General features: G+C 36.6%; 1 protein-coding gene across 4 annotated transcripts in view; it reads left to right on the forward strand.

The window, feature by feature from the left end:
• Positions 1 to 23,179, forward strand: part of KDM5B (lysine demethylase 5B) — a 55,594-nt gene that overhangs the window by 30,121 nt on the left and 2,294 nt on the right. For all 4 annotated transcript variants that reach the window (XM_081946985.1, XM_081946987.1, XM_081946988.1 and 1 more), the window contains 17 exons: positions 1,427 to 1,546; positions 3,233 to 3,391; positions 4,772 to 4,953; positions 5,147 to 5,309; positions 6,594 to 6,713; positions 7,360 to 7,554; positions 9,933 to 10,114; positions 11,113 to 11,237; positions 11,888 to 12,038; positions 13,449 to 13,563; positions 14,180 to 14,535; positions 15,534 to 15,672; positions 16,116 to 16,295; positions 17,518 to 17,676; positions 18,065 to 18,550; positions 21,113 to 21,224; positions 22,465 to 22,592. In XM_081946985.1, coding sequence (XP_081803111.1) covers positions 1,427 to 1,546; positions 3,233 to 3,391; positions 4,772 to 4,953; positions 5,147 to 5,309; positions 6,594 to 6,713; positions 7,360 to 7,554; positions 9,933 to 10,114; positions 11,113 to 11,237; positions 11,888 to 12,038; positions 13,449 to 13,563; positions 14,180 to 14,535; positions 15,534 to 15,672; positions 16,116 to 16,295; positions 17,518 to 17,676; positions 18,065 to 18,550; positions 21,113 to 21,224; positions 22,465 to 22,592 — 3,072 coding nt within the window. The remainder of the gene's footprint in view (positions 1 to 1,426; positions 1,547 to 3,232; positions 3,392 to 4,771; positions 4,954 to 5,146; positions 5,310 to 6,593; positions 6,714 to 7,359; positions 7,555 to 9,932; positions 10,115 to 11,112; positions 11,238 to 11,887; positions 12,039 to 13,448; positions 13,564 to 14,179; positions 14,536 to 15,533; positions 15,673 to 16,115; positions 16,296 to 17,517; positions 17,677 to 18,064; positions 18,551 to 21,112; positions 21,225 to 22,464; positions 22,593 to 23,179) is intronic.

The raw sequence follows: 23,179 nt of genomic DNA on the forward strand, positions 1-23,179 counted from the left end.
AATCAATTCTCCACAAGGCCAAAGCAGCCACCGACTTAGGCTCCACTCCTAAGAGTGCGACAGTCACACCACCTCCCACTAAGGATCACAAGGAGGGCCTGTTCAAAGAACCGGCTCCTACACAAGAATTTATCCCAGTTCCAGAGTTATTCATGGGCGTGGTCCAAAGACAGTGGGTTCAGCCAGGTACCCTGACCAATCCCAGCGGAGGGGACAAGTCCCTTTATTCAATGGAAAGTAAAATGTAGGAAGTACTGAAGTTGCCCGAGGTGGATGCTCCGGTGGTCTCTCTCACTTACAATTCGAACCTACCAGCAGACCTTCTGGAAGGTCTTAAAGCCGAGGACAAACGCTCTGAGAAGGCGTGTCATAAGACTCACCAGGCGGCTGCCTGGGCCATCAGAGCATCCACCTCAGCTTCTTTTTTCACCAGAGCATCTCTCCTCTGGCTGAGACAACTAAGGTCCAAGCTCCCTGCCGGGGGATCTCGGTGGCGGCACGACATTAACAAAATAATCACCGCCGTTGAATACTCAGCGGATGCCTCTCTCAATGCGTCTAAGTTCGCATCCAGGTCGCTGGCATCCAATGTAACCTCACGCCGCCTGCTGTGGCTCTGCCACTGGCAGGCGGACATGAAGGCCAAGTGGAAGCTAGCTTCCGCCCACTTCAAAGGGGGACAGCTCTTTGGGGAGGCTGTGGACAAGTTTGTCATTGAAACGAAAGACAAACGGAAAATCCTCCCGGCCACCCTAAGGAAAAATGAGCGTAAAGGTTCAGGTTCCTTTAGGAAGCAGTCCTTTAGAGCGCAGGAAACCGCCCAGGCTTCCATCTCTTCTTCTTACCAGAGACCCTACCCACAGACAGGGGATAGGGGCCAGGACAGATACTCTTACGGGTCAAGGGGGAGGCAACAACAACAGCATTCCTTTCGGAAGCCCTTTCAAGGCGGCGCCAATTCCTGCCCATTCCGCAGAGGGAAGTGACCATCACAGGATCCCTCCCATAGGGGGTCGGCTACAGTTATATGCCGACAGGTGGGAGGAAATAACCTCAGACACCTGGGTCCTCAACACAATCAAGAGGGGCCTAGTGTTGGAGTTCCTATCCTTTCCCCAACGGAACTTCATCCATTGCCCGATTCCCAAGAACCCCCCAAAAAGGGACCTCATGCAGAAGGAGATCCTCCATCTGCTAAGCATAAGGGCCATATAACCCGTTCCAAAGGATCAGGAAAAGCTTTCTTTTAATTTGAGCATTGCAGTCTCTGACTTCTTTGACCATATCATAAACTCTGGAATCTGAAAATTTATTTATGTATTTATTACATTTATTTGTTGCCCATCTTGCTGCAAGTAATCCATAGTTAAGTTGCATTTTGTTCAGTACTGTGCAAACAATATTAATTCATTGTTTTGTTTAACAGGAATGCAATAAACCACAAGAAGCATTTGGCTTTGAACAGGCAGCACGAGACTACACGCTTCGTACATTTGGAGAAATGGCAGATGCCTTCAAGTCAGATTATTTTAATATGCCAGTGCATGTATGTTTATAATTTTATTTAGTTTGTAACTTAGATTTCATTATGTAACTTAGATTTCATTCATGGAATGTAGGGCCTATTACTTCATCCTACATGTCCATTCTTTCAGTTGCTACCATTCTATTTTTTAAAAAATGGTATGACTCATATTTTAGTACAAAAACTATTCACTGTAAAATTTATCTAGCCTCAGGAAGTATTTACATTCTGCTTGATATTTAGTGTCTTTTTATCAATAGTTCAATTCACTCCTACATGCTGAATTTTTCCATCTTCCTATTTGTTATGAAAGGCAATTACATTCAAGAACATTATATAATAATAAGGAAAAAGGATTCTATTAACTGATAAAATGTTTAAATAACCAATAGTACTTAAGGAAGCTTTTATTTCATCTATAATGCCTCCTTGAAATTGTGATATATTGTTTTGCAAATAAGAATTCCTTTTCTAAAGAGTGTTACCAATGTGTGCTCTTGGATGACAGGTATCCTCTTTGACCTGTCTTTTCCAAAAGGTCTCCTAGGTTGCTGTTTAGTAATGCAAGAGAAATATAGAATTGTTTTAGTCCCTGACAATACAGGTAGACTTGCTTAACAACTCTAATTGGGGCCTGGAATTTCCATTGCTAAACAAAGTAGTTACTAGGTAAAACATTATGTGATGACATTGCTTGACGATAGCAATTCCAGTAGCCCTGGTTGCATTTGTTAAGGGAGAACTGCATTTTCGTTAGGCAAGGATCTCATACTTCCACCCACCCACACTCACACCCACACTCTTTAGCTTCCATCATCTATCTCCCCTATGCCTTTCCTTTTGATCTCTCTGCACTCTGGCACTGCTACCTACTCATATCACTCTGTGGCCCCCAGCTGACCTGCCACAGTAGTCATCAATGCAACAGGGTGACCAGCCTGAATTTCTATCACGTGATTGGTGAGCCACAGTGAACATAACATCAAAGATTGGCTATAACTACTATTCGTTCAGCGGCATCATAAATTTGAAGGTTGCTGAATAAATGGTGATTAAGGTGAGGACTAAAGGTAGTCCTTGACTTACGAACACAATTGAGTCCAAAATTTGTCACTGAGAAATTTGTTAAGCGAGTTTTGCTTCATTTTATGACTTTTCTTGCCACGTGCTAAGTGCTAATTGAATCACTACAGTTATTAAATTAGTAACATGGTTAAGTGATTCTGGCTTACCCATTGAAGGAGAAGGTGGCAAAAGGGGGGTCACATGACCCTGGGAGACTGCAACAGTCATAAAAATAAACCAGTTGTCAAGCATCCAAATGTAAATTATGTGACCATGGGGATGCTGCAGTGGTTATAAGTGTGAAAAGTGGTCATAAGTCACTTTTTCCAGTGCTTTTGTAACTTTGAACGGTCACTAAATGAACTGTTGTAAGTCGAGATATACTTACACCTGTATGATTTCAGTATTAAATATGAAATCACTGACAGGATTTATTTGGCTTCTTTATTTGTTCTGTTTCCTCATGATTTGTCCAAATGGTTAAACTTTTTAGTACAAATATCTGCTGAATACACCCCTTACAAATGAAATATTTTTTCTTTACTTCCATATTATATCATTTGACTCCTTTTATGCGCTCAGTGTATTCTCACTGCATTTTTGTTTTATTTGTTGGTAAAGTTTTGTTTGCTTTCTATTCAGATGGTCCCCACAGAATTAGTGGAGAAAGAGTTTTGGCGCCTTGTAAGTACAATCGAAGAGGATGTGACAGTGGAATATGGTGCTGATATTGCCTCAAAGGAATTTGGCAGTGGGTTTCCTGTAAGAGATGGGAAAATTAAACTCCGACCAGAAGAAGCGGTAAGATTTGTTTCGTGACTAATTCATAATGAATGTTGCCCAGAAAGATGTGTGACATTTAAAAGAGTATAAGAAATTAGCACTTAGGACTGAATCTTTTTTACTATTTTACTACCAGAAAATCTTGGAAAAAAGTAAAAGTTATCTTGGTGCTAAAATATTACAACAGAAAAAAATGTCAAATAAACCGCTTGCAATGTGGGGCATATTTTCACTGCTGCTTTAACTCAAATGAGTATTTTTCTGTGCCCATGTGGGCTACTATTCAAGCCCAGAAAAGTTGCTACTGACAGTGAAGCCAAATCAGTTTTGCCTGGTTGAATCCAAATGCTACATACCTCTAGATCTCTTAATAGCCTTCTGCTTCACTTCATTTGGTGTAAATAGTCAGAAATATCACAATTTTAGAATACAGATAAATAATGCATATGGGAGGTTTTAAAAGCTTTTCAAGAATCCAAAGAATTTAGGATTGGACTTTCAGTCAGGATTGGAAACAGAATTGAAAGTTGGGACAATATTGATAACCATCTTGTTATCCAGTTTTGGACTACATTAAGTTTCTGGACCATTTTTAAATTCAGATTTATTTTATTTATACTTTACAATATTTTCATATTGCTTTTGAAATACTAAAGCAGTATTTATTAAAACAAATAAAACTATAAAAATCATTAACGTTAAAACCACTAAACTATTTACTTCAACTTCACTTAAAATATTTATATTGTTGCTCATTTATAACAAACTCTAGGTAGCCCCCAAATCCAAAATTAGTTAAAGACCAAAACTAAAGAATACAGATAGTTCTCTCTTTCTCCCTCATCCAACCAACTCTGCTTTCTTACTGTGCTAATCTGAAAATATCATCATCATCATTACAGTGCAAGTAAAGTAGAGTGAGGTTCATGTTTCACTACCCCAGCTAGTTCAAAAACAAATATCTCCGTGTTCTACAAAATTGTCTGAGGTGCTTCTAGCTTCCAAGTTCTGTCTAGCACAGAGCTCCAACACAGTACACAGGAAAAGAAAATTTATCTTCCCAGGCTTGATAAAGCTTTGAAATTAGGGGAAGGAGGAAACAAACGGAGATATTTCAAGGTTTTGATTTTTTTTAGCATATCAAAGTAAATGATGATTCCCTTCATCTGCATCCCCTTTTCCATGATATCCTTGGACATCCATCACTTTATCCATTGTTTTGTTCACATATTGAATCTTGATGGATGTTATCTGTGTTATTTTATACAGTTATAAGCATAAATCAGTGATTCCTTAGTGTCAAGTTAGAAAAACACAATCGGATTAAAAAGTTCCACTTCCACTTGGTTGGTTTATGGCTTATGGTTGGTTGGATTCTACTTTTTGCTTTGCTTCTAGGAGTATCTTGATAGCGGATGGAATTTGAATAATATGCCCGTGATGGAACAGTCTGTACTTGCTCACATCACTGCAGATATATGTGGAATGAAGTTGCCCTGGCTATATGTGGGGATGTGCTTTTCGTCATTTTGCTGGCATATTGAAGATCACTGGAGTTACTCCATTAACTATTTGCACTGGTGAGCTTGTAGAGAATGATACTTGAAGATCCCTGCCTTAAACAGATGGTTAGGCTAAGTATTTCCTTTTAACATTAATGTGCACTATTAATCTTTCATTTGGTATACATCTTGTTTGTCTTCCTAATTATAATATGTAATTATAATTCTACATTTAAAACTGCTCTATAACTTATTTTTTCATTATTTGTAGGGGGGAACCTAAAACATGGTATGGAGCCCCAGGATATGCAGCTGAACAACTGGAAGATGTCATGAAGAAGCTGGCTCCCGAGTTGTTTGAATCTCAACCAGATCTTTTGCATCAGCTGGTTACAATTATGAATCCCAACACACTAATGTCTCATGGTGTGCCTGTATGTCACTGAGCTTTTGTTTTTTCCTTCTGCTTCTAATGTAGGATATATACCTTAATAACATTTTTTTTATGTTTGGAAATGTTTTACATATTTTTACATACCCTTATTGAGCTTTTTCTATAAATGGGTGTGATAGAACAGGTAATGTAACTACTTTTTACTGACTTAATTGAAAATAATCAAAACCAAATGGAATTTAAAAGAAAGGAAAAACAGAGAAAAGTGCACAATATAAAAATGAAGGAAGGAAAAGATTTAAAAAATGATCTAATTTATAACAAAGTTCGGCCCAATTAGTCCACATTGTGCATCACACAGTAGCCTACCAGATGTAACAGTTTTCCTATGTATTAATAAATGCCTATTAAAACCTGCAGGTAGCATAAGAAAACTAATAAATATTAGTAACATTTCTCTATTCTGACTATAGTATATGCTGTTTCATATTGTTCTCATATTCTGAACTGACAAGCCATCCCAAATCCATAATTTTTTCTTGGTTTTTATCTTGGAAAACAAATTTCCGATTCGGTGTGTTGTAGTTGCTGCTGCTGTTGCTGTTATTATTTAATTTCTGTAGCTGATTTACAGTTCCTGTCACCCCCAAGTAGTTGCAATTACAGCAGCATTAAAATGTACAGAAAAGATAGGCATAGATATTCATCTTCTGTTATTTCTTATAACTAATTGCACATAAATTATTCACAGGTAGTCCTAGACTTATGACCACAATTGAGCCCAAAACCTATGTTGCTAAGTGAGGCAGTTAAGTGAATTTTGCCCCCATTTTATGACCTCTAAGTGAAGCATTGCAATTAATAAGCTAGTAACACGGTTGTTAAGTGAGCCTGGCTTCCCCATTGACTTTGCTTGTTAGAAGGTCGCAAAAGATGACCACATGATCCTAGGACACTGCAACTGTCGGAAATATGAGTCAGTTGCCAAACATCTGAATTCTGATCACATGACCATGGGGATGCTTCAATGGTCGTAAGTATGAAAAATGGCCATAAGTCACTTTTTCAGTGATGTAACTTTGAACAGTCAGTAAATGAACTGTGGTAAATCAAGGACTACCTGTATTTTTGAATAATGCTGGAACAATTAGAATTTCCTGTTTTTTGGTTTTTTGGATGATTCTCATTGACCACTGCTGGCACCAGCATCTGGGATAAAGTGAATATTCTTTTTTTATGAAAAAGAGCTCTTAATATGTTCTAAAAACAAGACTTAAGTAATAACTATATTTTTCCCTGTGTTGGCTTTATTTATTTTTTCTAGATTTACCGAACCAATCAGTGTGCTGGTGAATTTGTGATTACATTTCCAAGAGCCTATCATAGTGGCTTTAATCAAGGTTTTAACTTTGCTGAAGCGGTTAATTTCTGCACTGTTGACTGGGTATGTTGTGAAGATAATCATCTGTTTATTTAGAAAATATAAATGGCTTGTGGCTAGCTTTTCTGATATGGATATAGTTATCTGGTATGAATTTTGTTTAAAATAAAAATATGCAAAATCAATGTACAGTTAATTTAATAACTATACAAAATGAAGTTTGCTGGAAAAATCAGTTCAGAGAAAAAATATTCAGTAAATTCAGATTTTTTTTTAATGAAATTAGTTTTTACACTGAACACTTTCTCAAGTAACAACAAAGCAACAAAGATCATTAGGGGACTGGAGGCTAAAACATATAAAGAACGGTTGCTGAAATATGTCTAGCTTAATGAAAAGAAGGACTAGGGTTGACATGATAGCAGTGTTCCAATACGTCAGGGGTTGCCACAAAGAAGACTATTCTCCAAGGCACCTGAGTGTAGAACAAGAAGCAATGGGTGGAAACTAATCAAGGAGAGAAGCAACCTAGAAGTAAGAAGAAATTTTCTGAAAGTTTGTTTACGATCTTAGAAGAGTTTATTATTAGCCTTTTTATTCTTAGTCTAAGGAACTGCATTAAATTAATATTTTCTTCAGTCAACAATGGATACCATGTTGCTTACCTTAGAACGTAGAGAAACTATATTTGCTCTCATTTTTTGTTTAGTTGCCTTTGGGTCGTCAGTGTGTGGAGCACTACCGCTTATTAAACCGCTATTGTGTGTTTTCTCATGATGAGATGATATGTCGAATGGCAGCCAAAGCAGAAACTCTTGATGTGGTGGTAGCTTCTACAGTTGAAAAAGATATGGCTATTATGATTGAAGATGAAAAGACTTTACGGGAGGCTGTGCATAAGCTGGTAAATTTGGGGGGGGGGGGTATATGCATATTAAATTGTGAAATAATTTTAAGCTAAACAAACTGACAGCTTTATTTTTTATTATTATTTTATTTGTATTTTGCCTTTATTGTTTTTACAAACAATCCAAGGTGGTGGATACTATACCATTTCATTTCATATATCCCAGCTAGTGAGAGGACAGAGAGATCCAGATACTTGAACCCTGGTGGGGTTCCAGAGAGCGTTAAAGATCAGGCTTTTCTCCCAGGTTTTGTGCTAAGATGGTTGGAGCTCCTTGTATGGCGCATGATATGTTTGTTATTGACTGAATTCACTATGTTGTTTATTGTTACATGTTTTCACTTTTTGTGGCATTTTGGTTTTTTTTACACTGTGAGCTGCTCACAGTCATTTATGTGTTTATATTTATTTATTTGTTTTAAATCCTGCCTTTATTATTTTTACAAGTAAGAGGACAAATCTAAATTGAATAAATCAATAAAAATAAATGCAGTACGAACTATTTTTGATGAGCTTTAAAAAGTCTGGCCATTAAGATAGCATTATTTTTTTAAAGTTATTTATCTATTTGCTAATTTGGGTATAAAGTTATCAGATAAATTATCGTGTGATAGAAAGGCTAATTCTTCCTGAAACTAGCAACCTTGAAGAAAATCAAGTCCCACTTCATTATAGAGCTTCAAAATAATCAGCAAACTGGGAACCAGTAAGAATCCTACAACAAAGATATAATGTGACCTTTCCTTCCCACTACTTCAGACTGCCTATTTAGGAACTGTAGAACCTTTGCAACATCTTTCTTTTTCCTCACAGAAGAACATTGTGATTAATGATATGAAAGACCATTGAAAGATCCAGTAGCATACAAATAGTCAAATACTCTTCATCTAAATCCTGCCCTAGATCATTCCTAAGAGTGACCACTGTGCTTTCCATCCCATGTCTAATTCTGATTTCTGATTGCCAGGGGTTTAAAAATCTGCTTTATCTATAGACCATTCTACTTGATGCCCCGCCTTATTCTTAGTAATCTTCCTCAAAAATGGGAGATTGGAGATGGGGCAGTATTGTTACGGCAATTGTTAAATATTTATCCTATGTTTTATTTTTTGGTTCAACTCAAGTCAGGAATCATGCCTCCTGCCTTCTACTTTCCTACAACAACCATGTACGGTAGATTGGGGTGAGAGAGAGCTTGCTTTAACAAGACCTGTTCACTTCACCAAGATTCACAGGCCCAATAGGTTCCCAGGGTAGCATGATAAGATATCACTTCCTACTATAACGCCTTCAACACCATGCACCTTCCATTCATGTAGGACAGTGCCTTTGTTCTACAGATGGCAAACTGGTTTACATTATTTACAACAATGCCTTACACTTTCACCAGCACCTCCACCCCAAGGCACTCCCATATATCCTTTCTTCTGTCCTTTCACTCAGGTTTGAAAGCAAGATTGCCCAACCATCTCTTACAATGGGAAAGGACTTCCCCCTCTTCACTGTCTCCCAACAACTAAACTTGAAGCTCCCTTCTTTTCCAGATCTTTATCTTTTCCCTCTTACCACCCAAGTGCTTTGAATTGCAGTTGCTTGAGCACCACAAGTCTGAACCAGTCCTTATCTACATTCTTATGTCTTAACTCTTGTCAGTTTAAATCTTAAGTCAGCCTTGGCTACCAAACGCCACCTCCTGACTTCTTTGATTTATTTAGCTGGTCACCTTGGCAACAGTATTTCTTACACTTCCTTCTGTTTTGGAGTTCCAACTGAATATCAGTGGCTGCTCTGCTCTCTGCCATAATTTTGACTTTGCCTCATGTTCCTCTTGCTGGTCTCTGATTGGAATCTGTGGATGCATCTTAACAGTTCTTAAGTGCTGTACATCATGACTTCCTTCTTCCAATGTATGTACTTTTTGCCTGTCTTTCCTTCACAGCAAATGAATGGTTGTAGGTGAAGGACAACCTGCAGTAGGGTTTTTAACCTACGTTTGCTCATGGCCCCCTTCTGAGTCTCATTTATTTATATGACCTTCCTTATAGTCACTGTTGAAAAATGGTAACTAGAAATTAGAAATATGGCATAGTTCATATTAAGAACCATTAATTTAGAAGGCAAGAGTTGAACAATCAATAAGTAAAAAAATTAAGGAAACCAATTTTGGCTAACTATTAAACAAAACGTTACTTATTGGGTCACAGAACAAAGCAACCTTTTTAATGTGTTTGCTAATGTTGGCGATAATAAAGAGTATCTTGTAATGAAAGTTCTGCAGTGAACAAGATGTGGATTTGATTAAGAATGTCTGTTCGAACTCTGATTATATCATTCCTTGTTGACATAATGGCTATTCTGTGAATTGTCTGTTACAGGGTGTTACTGAATCAGAAAGAGTTAATTTAGAAGTGTTGCCCGATGATGAACGACAGTGCATAAAATGTAAAACCACTTGCTATATGTCTGCAGTCTATTGTAATTGTAACCCTGACTTATTGGCATGCTTATATCACGTAGAAGAACTCTGTACATGTCCCATATATCAATATAAAATGGGGTAAGTGTATTGCTTCATTATGACAACTAAGCATATTTTAAATATCTTATTTTTTTTCAATATTATGCACATAAATCCCACATGCATCTTAGTTAAGTCTCACGTGCTTCTTAGATAAATCTCACATGCCCCTTTGGTTAGCAGTTAATTAATCTTTCAAAAAGGAAAAGGAAGATTTATGGTTTTAGTATAAAAGTAGAAACAAATGAATTATTATATTCACAGTATTGTGATTTTTTTTTCATAATCTTATTTCTGTGTTTTGTCTCTTTTCTGTTTCATGAAATCCTCTCTTTTTAACAGTACAATCTACTATAAATTACATATGATAATGGAAGAACCACCAATTCACTGTTGTAATTTATTAGAAGAATATCTAAAAAAAATTCAGAATTGGTGGAAGGAAACACCAAGTCTTTCCTTTATCATTCTCCCAGGGGTTGTTTCTCAACAACTTCCTCTTGTTGTAAAAACAACTGTGATCTTTTTACTTGGAGTTGTTGGGCAGCACACACTGCCAAACAAGGCAGGAAGTACAGTACAGGCAAATACTGGTTAGGATTAACTACCTCAGCACAGTGTATGTCTGTAGAAGGTATGTCTTGTTTATGTCCTAATATAGCTTTGACCACCAGAAGACTTGTTACTTTATCTGAAATGGATCAAAATTGATACTGAGGTCAAAAGGAGGAATTTTGTACCTTGTCACACGATTTCCCAATCAGAAAGTTTTATAAATTAAAATATATACTGTAAATTTGACATAACATTAGAAATTTAGTGACTCTTAAAGGCTTATAAAACTGAGGCAAGCAAACATGCCATTGTAGAACTAATCTAGGCAAAGCTGATGCTGCCCTTTGCATCAGCTACATAATTATTACTGTACCATAGCAGTGTGTTTCATGCTGTTGTATGCATTGCAGAAGTATTTTTTTAATTAAATCCAGAATATTTAGAATTTATAAATAATGGTTTGAACTCTATAATATCTCCAGGTATCGACATACAGTGGATGAACTGTATCCAATGATGAATGCACTTAAGTTGCGGGCAGAATCTTACAATGAATGGGCTTCTAACGTCAGTGAAGCTTTAGAGGCAAAAGTTAATAATAAAAAAAGTATGTATCTTTTGTATTTTTTGCACTGTAGTTAAACATCATGAGATCATATTATCCAATCATATTCATATTTATTCCAGAATCCTGTTGAACTAAAGCAAATTAGTTAAGAAAATATACATAATATATCAGATTATAGCAAAATAACCAAGCAATCATAAATTTAATTTTTTAAATTTATGTTAACTTTCAACTGGGTGATGTATAAGAATGGAGTAAAAACAAATGTAAATAATACAGATGCATGAAAAATACACACACACACACACACACACACACACACACGGAGGATTCATCCCTCAACAGGTGGCATATAAAACCAACCAATAAAATAAAAATCAACCAAAGAGAGCTAAATGCTTATTGAAAAAGGGAGATACTTTGAACGTAAGAAGCAAAGACATGTCTGAGCCTTTAGTGATAACATTCCATAAAGCAGGCCCTACTGGAGAGAGAGCCTATGTTTCAATTGAATCTTGAATCTTTCAAGAAGAGACACTCAGTAGGCCTTCTCAAAATATTCAAAATGGATGGATAGAATTAACTGTACAAAGATGATGCATAGGAATATAGGAATGTATATAGGAATGTGCAATAATGTAATAATAAAAAATGACATTTCTTAACTAAAAACTGTTATCCTCCTAAAGGTCTCATGAATTTCAAAGCTTTAATTGAAGAATCAGAAATAAGAAAGTTTCCAGACAATGATTTATTGCGACATCTTCGATTAGTTACTCAGGATGCAGAGAAATGTGCCTCGGTTGCACAGCAACTTCTCAATGGCAAGAGGCAAACAAGGTATGTTTTTATGGGTAGTTTAGATTCCTGTGGTGTGTGTTTGGAAACACTATATGTGTCACAGTTACTGTTGGCACTGAAACTTGCCTTTGTGCATACCTATTGTGCAGTTTCCTTTCAAAATAAATAACACTATGCAATGCACAAAGGAGTAAGTAAATCAAAGAAATCAAGACATAGTAAAAGGAAATATTGTTTAATATAGGTTTTGCCGACAACATTCATGATACCTTCCCATAGTATTCTATGTTTCCAAATATCCTTGTTTCCACCAAATGAATACATAGCTTCATATGCTTTGTATGCTTTTGTTTTTAATTTTCTCATCTTGTGTTTGAGGATTTCATTCATCCACGTTTTCATTCTTATTCCTTTCTACCCATTCATTGTCCCTTCTTGCATTGCCACTTTGTTAGCATAACAAGATGAATAAAATGTCTCGAATAGGCAAAAAAAAGTCCACTGAAGTAATTTTTAATCTAATCCAAAGTATTTATACATTAAATAATGTTGCTTTGCTGCTTCCAGTTAGTAACCCTGACCAAGACAATAAGACCTATTTAAAAAACTGTTTCCCAAATCCAAGTGAGTTATTAAACTCCCAACAGGCAATAATGCAAAGCTTTTATAGGAGAGTGGATGCATTTCACACTCTTCTTTATATATTTAATAGCATCTTGGGAGAACATAAAAAATTGTAACTATGGATTTTGCAACAAGATATTTTAACTACTATCTGAATGGCAGCATGAACATGCGCTTATGTACACCCACCTCCACACACACAAACACTGGTTTGGCCTTGGAAAAGTCCTCATGCATTTCACAAAATGTTTCAGTACTCTTAGATTTCTCTAATAGTTTTTATCCAACTGTAATTAGGCTGATCAGAATTACTTCTTACATATATCTTAAGTTTTCTACCATCTCAGATTTCCACCGTAAAGTTAGGATATTTGTACAATTTGTACATCCCTATCTGCCATTTAAGTTAACTGCACATTACATTTTGGTGGTTTATATCACAATTTTGGGTTTAAGATCTCAGGCTGGTGGACACCAGGGCCTAGCTGAACTGTGCAGAGGGCTTGGTGGAAATACCTAAGTGTGGTCCTCAAAGGAGGCCATGATGCTGGAGGAGTTGTATGCAAAATTTTCAGGTGTCACATATTGTGCATTCCTGTTCTAATTGATGATGACATGACAGCAGAATTGGATTGCTAACACAGAAAACATGGACCATAAAAATTTGTTCACATGATTATGATTCTAATGGATGGCTGGTTTGAGAAAAATATTTACATATTAACAAGTATTGTTTTAATAAGTTAGTTGAATAAAGATGAAATAACAAGATAAATGTATTTAATGTACCCTTTAGTGGTATAAAACTTTTCGGTGTAATTGCAGATACCGGTCTGGAGGAGGAAAATCTCAAAATCAGTTGACCGTGAATGAACTCCGCTTATTTGTTAAGCAACTGCATGCTTTACCATGTGCTCTTAACCAAACAACACTACTGAAGGTAACTTGGAATTATCAATGGAATAAACTAGAATTTTTTTTCCTCCAAATAATAAATATAAATATACCTTTTTATATTTTCAAAGATTCAGGAACTTGAATAAGTAAATATCATTGTAGATCTGATTGGTATAAACCAGTTAATAAATTGTATGAACTAACAGGAATTTCATGGCCTTTATTTGCCAATTGAGCAGAATGCTTTAGGAGAGCCCCAAGTGACAGATATTGCCTCGGGTTCAGTCCGAACCTATCCACAACCAATATGAGACCTATGATGAAGCCAGATTGTTTATATAACCACTTTAAAAACTGTTTTAGCATTTTATTTTCTCTTGATTTATCCAATCTGATCCATTTAGACACAGGGCAGGATGCTCCACTGCAAATCTAATGAAGAATTGTTAAATCCTTAAACATTATTAATTCAGACTGTAGTGTAAATAATTTTGAGAGAAGCATACCTTGCATTCTGATTTGTTTGTCACTTAGTTGCAGAAGTAATACACATTTTTTTTCAGTAAATGCAAGATGCTGTTAAAATAATTTTTAAAATAGCTACAGTTCTGGTTTGAGAATTTTGTTTTTTTACTTATTCTCACTGCTTCATATTTTAGGATCTTCTTAATCGTGTAGAAGACTTTCAGAAATACAGTGAAAAACTTCTCTCTGAAGAAATCCCCAGTGCTTCAAAACTACAAGAACTTGTAGAAGTCAGTTTTGACTTTGATGTTGACCTCCCTCAGCTTGGTGAATTAAGAATACGCTTAGAACAAGCACGTTGGTTGGAAGATGTGCAAAATATTTGCTTGGACCACACTTCTCTTACTCTTGATGATATGAGAAGACTCATAGACTCTGGTGTTGGACTAGCACCTCATCCTGCAGTTGAGAAGGCAATGGCCAGGCTCCAAGAACTTTTAACAGTGTCTGAACACTGGGATGACAAGGCTAGAACTCTGATAAAAGCCAGGTAGAAAATGAGACTTTGTGTTTCAGAACTCTTAAAATTCCCATTGCTTTTCAGTGATTTAAGTTATTATTTTTCCTCAGCCTACAATAAAAATGAAAAAAGTGTTCTGCTAGTGTTAAAAAAAGCAACATCAAAATTGTATTTTTAGTAGAAGAAAGGTATCTCTCTTTGGTAACCAATAATTCATATTCTGTTAGCAATTTCATTGTTGATTCTTATTTTAAATATTACCTTGAGAATGTAAGTTACTTAATGTTTAAAATAAAGGAAGGGAAATGGTTTTACATAGTACAGGTAGTCTTCGACATACAACCATTCATTCAGAGACAGTTTGAAGTTATGAGCCAATAGTGGTTACTACTGGTTCTTCCAGCTCTGATTGTCCCAGCACCCTGCAGTCATATGATTGCATTCTGCTTGCCAACTGCTTCTCATTCAAGACTGGTTGCAGTGCTTTGTGGTTATGTGATTGCCATTTGCAACTTTACTTGCTAACTTCCCAGAATGCCAATGTTGACATGCTCCGCAGGCATTCACATCATGCCAGACACTTGCATTGTCCTGTGATAGTGCCACCTTGGAAGTTTAAGGTATTTGGATTGCAGCTCCCAATACTCTCTTTCCGCTGGCTATGTTGATGAGAGTTGAAGACAACCTGATCCATCAGGTTGCCTATGCTCTTCCAAAAGCCAACTATTTCCAGTACTGAATTGCTAACAAGCATGTTCAGTAATCAGGGATTAGAGCTGCAATCTAACAATATCAAAAAGTTTGAATTTGGGGACTAAAGCAAGTCATACATAAAAGTTTTATGGTTTCATAGCAAGTTCACACTATAATATGCCACACTGAGGAATGCAACAAAGTTTTAACTCTTTTTTTAAAACCCATAAATGTATAATTCAAACTTTAACGTATGGTGTCATAGTGAACATTTTTTAGAAACCTTTGAATTTGGGAAGCCTGACAGAACTCTTATTTTTTTCTTTACTTTTAAGGCCACGACAGACATTAAGCAGTCTTGAAGCAGCAGTGAAGGAAATAGATGTTATCCCTGCTTATCTTCCAAATGGAATAGCTTTGAAAGATGCTGTAAAGAAGGCCAAAGACTGGCTACAAGAAGTGGAGAGCCTCCAGGTAGGAAGAAGAATCTAATAATTGCAAGTGATGCTTTAATTTCACTATACTTTTATTTCTGAGATCTCTGATGTTTGATTATAAGCAGTTGCTGTAATATGTACTGTAAATGACATTTCCTTAAAAAAGAGTAATGAGTCCTCTTTAAAAAACCAACAAAGTAGAAGACTTCTTCTTGTATGTTATAAAACGTATAAGGCTACTGCAGCAATATAGATACACATTTTTTTATTTTAAAAAATCCATATTTCTAATAGCCTGTTTTTATAGCTATAACAAATGATAAAAGCAGTAATATAGTTGATTATTACTTACAATGATAAGTAATATAAAACATTATAAAAGCAAAAATGACTGCTCTTATCTAATGTCTGGTTTCATTTTGTATATCTTCAACTTCATTGTAATATTCTTCACTGAATGTAACATTTCTCCCTTATTAGGCTGGTGGACGTGTACCTGTGTTGGATATGCTTGTAGAACTTATCACAAGAAGTCGCTCTATTCCTGTTCATCTGGATTATCTGCCAAGACTGGAGTCTTTAGTAGCTGAAGTTCAAGTTTGGAAAGAGTGTGCAAGCAATACTTTCTTGTCTGAGGACTCTTCCTATTCTCTTCTGGAGGTAATTTATTTCCACATTTACTCTGAATAGATAATTTATCTAGGGCTATCATAGTAATTAAACAAATGATAATTAAGAATTAAGGTTTGGTCAAATGCTTGATTGGCATGGAGAATAGTTTGACTGCCACAAAGAAGAGGGAGTCAAACTATTCTCCAAAGCACCTGAGGGTAGAACAAGAAGCAATGGGTGGAAACTAATCAAGGAGAGAAGCAACTTGGAACTGAGGAGAAATTTCCTGACAGTGAGAACAATTAATCAGTGGAACAGCTTGCCTCCAGAAGTTGTGAATGCCCCAACACTGGAAGTCTTTAAGAAGATGTTGGATAGCTATTTGTCTGAAACGGTATAGGGTTTCCTGCCTAGGCAGGGGGTTGGACTAGAAGACCTCCAAGGTCCCTTCCAACTCTACTATTGTATTATTGTATTTACAAGATGAACACTCTTTCTGAGATCTTAGGCTTGCCCTGGCCAATAATGGAACTAGAAGCATTGTAGGTTGTAATGTAAAACACCTCCTTGGACTTTTTCTCTCTTTTTTTAAACATGAACTAGAAATGTCAACAAAGAAGAAAGCTAGCAACTTCTCAGTGCAAAATTCAAGCCTTATTTAAAGTAGAAGCAAGGTTTGGGTTTCGTGCTATTTTTATCTGCCCATGCAGTACAAGGAGTTTAGTCTCACACTTTGGGCAGGGTGCTTGTCACAAGTAGAGTATTATTTTAATGGATCATCTGATCTTAGGCTAAGTGTTCTGCCCTCACATGAGGAATCTTTTATGCTTATTTCTGTGTGTGTTTGTGCTGGCAGATCATGTAGGTGAACCTAAAGAAAGCACTTTAGTTGATGATTGGGAAGGATTATGCTGTGGAATATTTCTCTTTCAATTGTCAAGGCTCATAGATGTATATGAGGAAGGAAAAAAAAACATGCTACAATCCAGGGTATTCAGTTATTGGTATTGTAGGCAAACATTTCCCCCCCTCCCTGGCTTAGTTCTATTAATTATTTTGTAAAATTTTGGAAGTACCTGCCAATCTTTAAATTGCATGTTGGCATTTTAATCTGGGTAACTTCAAATTTGCATGAAGGCTTTTAGAAATAGATAATGTATGTATTATATATAATTATCGAATGGTCTCTCATTCCTCCAGAGCAGGCTTAGTAGAACACATTGCTCTGTGTTACACAAGAAGAAAATATGACAATTTTAATTTTTGCCAGGTGTTATGTCCAAGATGTGATATTGGGACATCAGGATTTAAAAGAAAAACAAAGAAAACAAAAGAATCCGTTCCAAATGGGAAAAAAAAGAGCCCCAAACTTGAGAGCTTATGTGAATTAGAAAGAGCATTATCTGAATGTAAAGAAACTGCAGCTGCGGTATGTATTCATTCTGAAATGTGTTTAATGAACTTACGTGCTTATAAAGCTTGTTATTTTATGAAGCTTCTTTTTCCATTCTTTCAGAGGCAGAACTGTACATTTTTTGCTTCGAATACTAACATATATTCTTGATGTTACTAAAGTAAAATCAGATTTTCTATCCATTTAATTGAATGCATTCTGTGAAGAAAAGTAAAGCTTTGCATTCTGGCATCTAAAATTACCTTAACCGTTGTCCAAATGGCAGAATGTGAACTATTTCAAAAAGATTCATTTTTCTTAGAACTTTTTTTTTGCAAGAGTTGTAGCAAATTGTAACTGAACATTTTAGGGACTTTTTTTAAAAAAAATGTCTCTAAATAATTTTCATGTAATTTGTTATCAGATGGCCATGCTTGGTGAAGCTCGTCTAAAAGAAATGGAAGCACTGCATTCTCTGAGAGCAATAAATGAAGAAAAAATCTTTTCTGATGAACAGAATGTAGAGATCAAAGTTTGCCTCTGTCAGAGAGAGCCGGCAGCACCAATGATACAGTGTGAGCTGTGCAGAGGAATGTTCCATACCAGCTGTGTTTCAGTGTCCAGCAATTTGCAGGGACCTTGGGTATGGCTTTGCCCTCACTGCCATAGGTCTGAAAAGCCACCTTTAGAAAAGATTCTACCTTTACTGGCTTCTTTACAGCGAATTCGGGTGAGACTGCCTGAGGGAGATGCCTTACGGTATATGATAGAGAGAACCGTGAACTGGCAACATAGAGCACAACAAATGTTATCCTCAGGGAATATAAAACTTTTAGCAAACAAAGTGGACTCAGGGATATTGTACAGCAAATGGCAAACCGTGGCAGGCCAGTTGCAAGAGACCAATAAGGTAAGATTCTAGTTATATCCTAGCAAAGTGCTATATGAACACCAGCATGAATGCTTCTACATTTTACTTTTTAGATAAATAAGAGCAAAAAAAATCAATTTAATGGATATGTGGCCTGCAGAGTATAAACATTTATAGTGATTTTCCAAATTGTTAGTTGATCAGCTAGGTATAGAGTCCTGCAGAGATGTGGATTTGAAGGGGGAAAAGTGATACAACAGATCCTTCCCTCCCTTTCCTTCCTTCCTCCCTCCCTCCCTCTCTCCCTCCCTCTGCCAAACTAATAACTCATGGCAGCTCATAGCACCAGTGATAACAACATAAAGAACAATAGTTAAGAATATCCTGGAAAACAGCTAACTGCCACTACTCTTAAACCAACATTCTTCAATACATGAGAAACCACAATTGCTAGGATCCAGCCTCACCCTATCACAACACCTGGGAGGAAAACCATCTTTATAATGCTTTCTGGACAGCTAAAAGAGAGGGGGCGTGCCAGATTTCAGGCGGGAGAATTTTCCGAAGGGCAAAAGCTACTATTAAGACAATATGCTTTCTAGGTATCACCAGAAGACCGTATTTGAGAGAAGCAACCTGGAGTGTGTGCAGGCAGTGGAGCAGGCAGAAAATTTTCACCTGAAACTCTGCCAGTGTAGATTTTTCACTGTGATAAGCAGCACCTTGAATTGTACCTGGAAAGAAAATGGAAGTCAGTGCAATTCAAACAGTGGTATGATAATGGGCAAACTGAGGGGCAGCTGCAAACACCGCTGAGTTCTAGACTAGTTGTAATTTCTAGTTGGCTTTCAAGGGCAAGCCCACGTAGAGTATAGTGCAGTAATTGAACTGAGAAGTGATCAAGACATGAGTGACTTAGAGCAAAACTTCTCAATTCATCAATGAGCACAATTGCTGCATAATGGATCTTTGCAAAAGCTTCCTATTCACAACTCTCATTTGTCCCTCAAGAAGGAGCCATGAGTCTCAGAGAATCCACAATTGTAGACCAGCTCTGTCCATAGGAGTGCTACCCCCATCAAGAATTCAAATACAGTTCTTGAACTCCACAAAGGCCAAAAACTCCAAATCATTCTGTCTTAGCAAGGTTATATTGGATCCATTTTCTTCCCATGTAGACTCTTATAGCTAGATACTGGGTTGGCACCTGAATGGCATTGCCTGCCTGCCTAGGACTATGATATATAATTGAATATCATCAGCATACTGACGATATTTAGCTTCTTACCAATGGATGAAATTACTTAGCAGTTGCATATAGATTTTAAATAGGAACAGAACGAAACTCTGAGGCACCCCACAAAGCACGCCACAGCCATGTCCTTCAGGGTATATGGCATCATTCTGTCTTGCAGTGTTAACCGTGGCTTGGACCCAATTGCATGTCATCTTCTGGAGGCCTTAACCAGAAGTGTCAGCCCTGAACACAAGTAGCTGAACTGACAGCTGTGAGGATTCTGTCCATTCCTTCAGAATGGATAGTGGCCAATGAGTTGTTGGAATGGTAAATAAAAGCCTCATTAACTCAACAGTGCAGTATACAGTGTGCGGAGGAATATAGTGTGTATATAAATGGGTGAACATGCCTGATCCAATAATAAACATACTAGTTGCACAGTATTAAATTCTGAGCAATTGATAGTCAGATAAATATTGCCCTTTACCAGTTTTATCTACAGATTTCAGCTACTTGATGTCACTGTAAAAACATCATATAGAAGTGAATATATAACGTTTCCTTGGATCTTTTTTCTTTCCGATCTGGGTGGTTGTTATAGTGAAGTTGTATATAACAATCCCTTTGCTTTGGACTTTGAGAGTACTTTTCAGTCAGCTATTCTGATGTTACTTGAGACAGTCAGTCTCAAACTCAGTTAATCTTGGACCAAATCTTCTGACTGGGGAGGGAATGGGAATTTGGAAAAAGAAGGAAAAGAATAATAATATAAGAAAAAGACTTATTCAGAGCAAAGTCTGTCTAGTGTTTTTCCTGGTGATCTGCGGTGTTATCTCTGCATAAGATGCAGAAGCAATTGATACTGCTCCTTTCCTTGAGTAACTGTTTTTCATTAATTATTTCTTGTTTATTGGTAATAGCTATTGATAGATGTCTTCTCAGTTTAATTATCTTTTAATATAATCTAAGCCTATGGCTATTTATGCAATTGATTCCATAAAAGTAATTATTCATAGTATAAAGCGGACCTGTACAACTTGTAGAGAGGAAAGGGCCACATTGATAATGTATAGTATATATCTTCATTACGGTCAAAGACCAGCAATACACATTACTTTTTACAATATATTTTAAAAGTACTGACATTAAAAGTGGATAATAACATACATGCTCTCAAACTGTTCGGGTCACTCCCTGGTTTACGTGGGTGAAAAGCCGATAAGTATGGGAGTAAATGCAATGGACCAGAAATTGTTAGAGATATGTCCAAATAATTGGTACAAAATGACAGCTATAATTCTGTAATTAATTTTTTTCTTTATAGATTATTACAATAAAAATGTGTTTAATTTTTTTAAAATCAGGTTTCACAGACAATTGGTGCCACATCTTTCTCATTGCCTCATGAGTGGAATAACAGATCAATACATTTGCATTCACCTTTTTCTACAGGACAAAATTGCATCCCCCTTCATAGTAAGTATTTTTACTTCCTGGTATTGAAGTATAAAATCCTAAATACATATGGGATCTCTCATGTCTCTCACCATCCTATGAGATCTGATAGGATGGGTGTGCCCCAGGCCTTCTCAGTTAAATAACACTATCTGATGGAGATTAGGAAGTATACACTTTCGTCATAGCACTTGCCCTTGGAATACTATCCCTCCCAAGATATAGCTTGTCCCCACCCTGCTTGTATTAAAAATAGCCAGAAAATCTGGCTACATCCCCGGTTAAAGAAGCTGGTGGGTCTTTCATATTTGGCGGTATTTTAATTGTTGGGATTTTTTTATGGCACATGTGTTGCCATAAATGCATTGTATGATAAAATGTATTGTACCTTATCCAGAGCTGTTTAGAGTAGAACAACCTTATTCAGTTCTAAAATCAACCAATCAATACATCTTGTAGAATCTCAAGAGGCAGGCCTTCTCTGTTGCCACTCACGCCTTCTAGAGTATTATTTCATTTGGCTGCCTCGCTGCTCTATCTTAGAAAAGCATTGAAAACCTAGCTTTTTGGACCAGAATGGGATAACTCACCATGGCCAACTTGTTATGGCCATCTTGCCATGACCAGATCTCCATGGGACAACTCGTCACGGCCAATTCACCATGAGACAACCATACATGCACCATGAGCCAATTCACCATGAGCTTCACGCAGGATAACTCAATGTGATGTTATCCGCTACTGTTTCTTTGACATTCCATTTTTGTGAAAATGGACAAAAATGAAAATAATGAAACAGTGACAGATTTTTATCACATTGAGTTTGGTGAATTTTCCCTTGACAAATTGGCTATGGAAAGGTGTCCTGTGGCAAGTTGGCCACAACGAAATGGCTGTTGTGAGTTGGTCACAACAAGTTCTCCTAGACTCTTTTTGAATAGGCCATGTCCTGTTTTGTGATCCTACAGAGTGATAATTGATGAGGGATGTCTGGAACTGTTTCTTAGCATTGTTTAATTTTTGCATCTTTTGTACTCTGTTTTTCTATTCAATCTTTAATTCAGATTGATTTGAATCTTTCTCATTTTGTGGTTATAAATCAAATATTTATGGATAAGATATAATGTATGTTTATGTATGTATGCATGCATGCATGCACGTGTGTATGTACATGATTATACAAATATATTGTGTTTGTAAAATGAATTTCCTTTGTCACCTCTGGAGAATTAAAAAAAAATCCATATTGGATTTGTTGTAGCCATAAGTACAGAATTGAATGAGCTAATGATGGAAGCCCAATTACTACAAGTATCACTACCTGAAATACAAGAACTATATGAGATCTTATTTACAAAGGAAAAGTCAGTAGGACCAACAAGTGAAAAAGTAAGTACTGAACTAGACTCTAAGAAACTAGCATTCCCTGGGCACAAGTTTCTGGAAGAGTAGTTTTTTTTTTTAAAAAAAAAATTGCTATAAAAGAATAATCAAGGGTATTTTCAGAATGTTAAAAATTGACACAAGCATTGTAGACGTGGCTAATCAGGGTATACACATCAATGTGTCCATGGTGATTTTCCTGCTGTAACAGTTGTACATTTCTTGGCTCATTCCTCAGCATGACATTATGAGTGCGATGAGTGGGATCCTGAATACTTTTATGAGGATTTAACTAAATTAATGCAGACACTCTTTTGACTTTTCTCTTTTTATCATGCTTACCAACCACTAGGAAGACTCCACCGGACAATCTCACTCTTCTTGTATATCCCTCCTAAACAGCACCATTGTGCTTTCTGACTTTCTGTGGCAATGGCTATAATGAAGAGGGGCCATCAAGTTTTCATGTAGAATTTAGAAGATGCCATCCCATCTTTTCCTGTTCAGTGTAGGGATGAAAATTGAAGGAGCTTTCATAGATAGCTATCTATCCTTTCTTGGAACATATCCATTGAAGGGAACCTACAGCTTCT

The sequence above is a fragment of the Natrix helvetica genome (genome assembly GCF_964273705.1).
Source record: "Natrix helvetica genome assembly, chromosome: 3".
Taxonomy (NCBI): Eukaryota; Metazoa; Chordata; class Lepidosauria; order Squamata; family Natricidae; genus Natrix; species Natrix helvetica.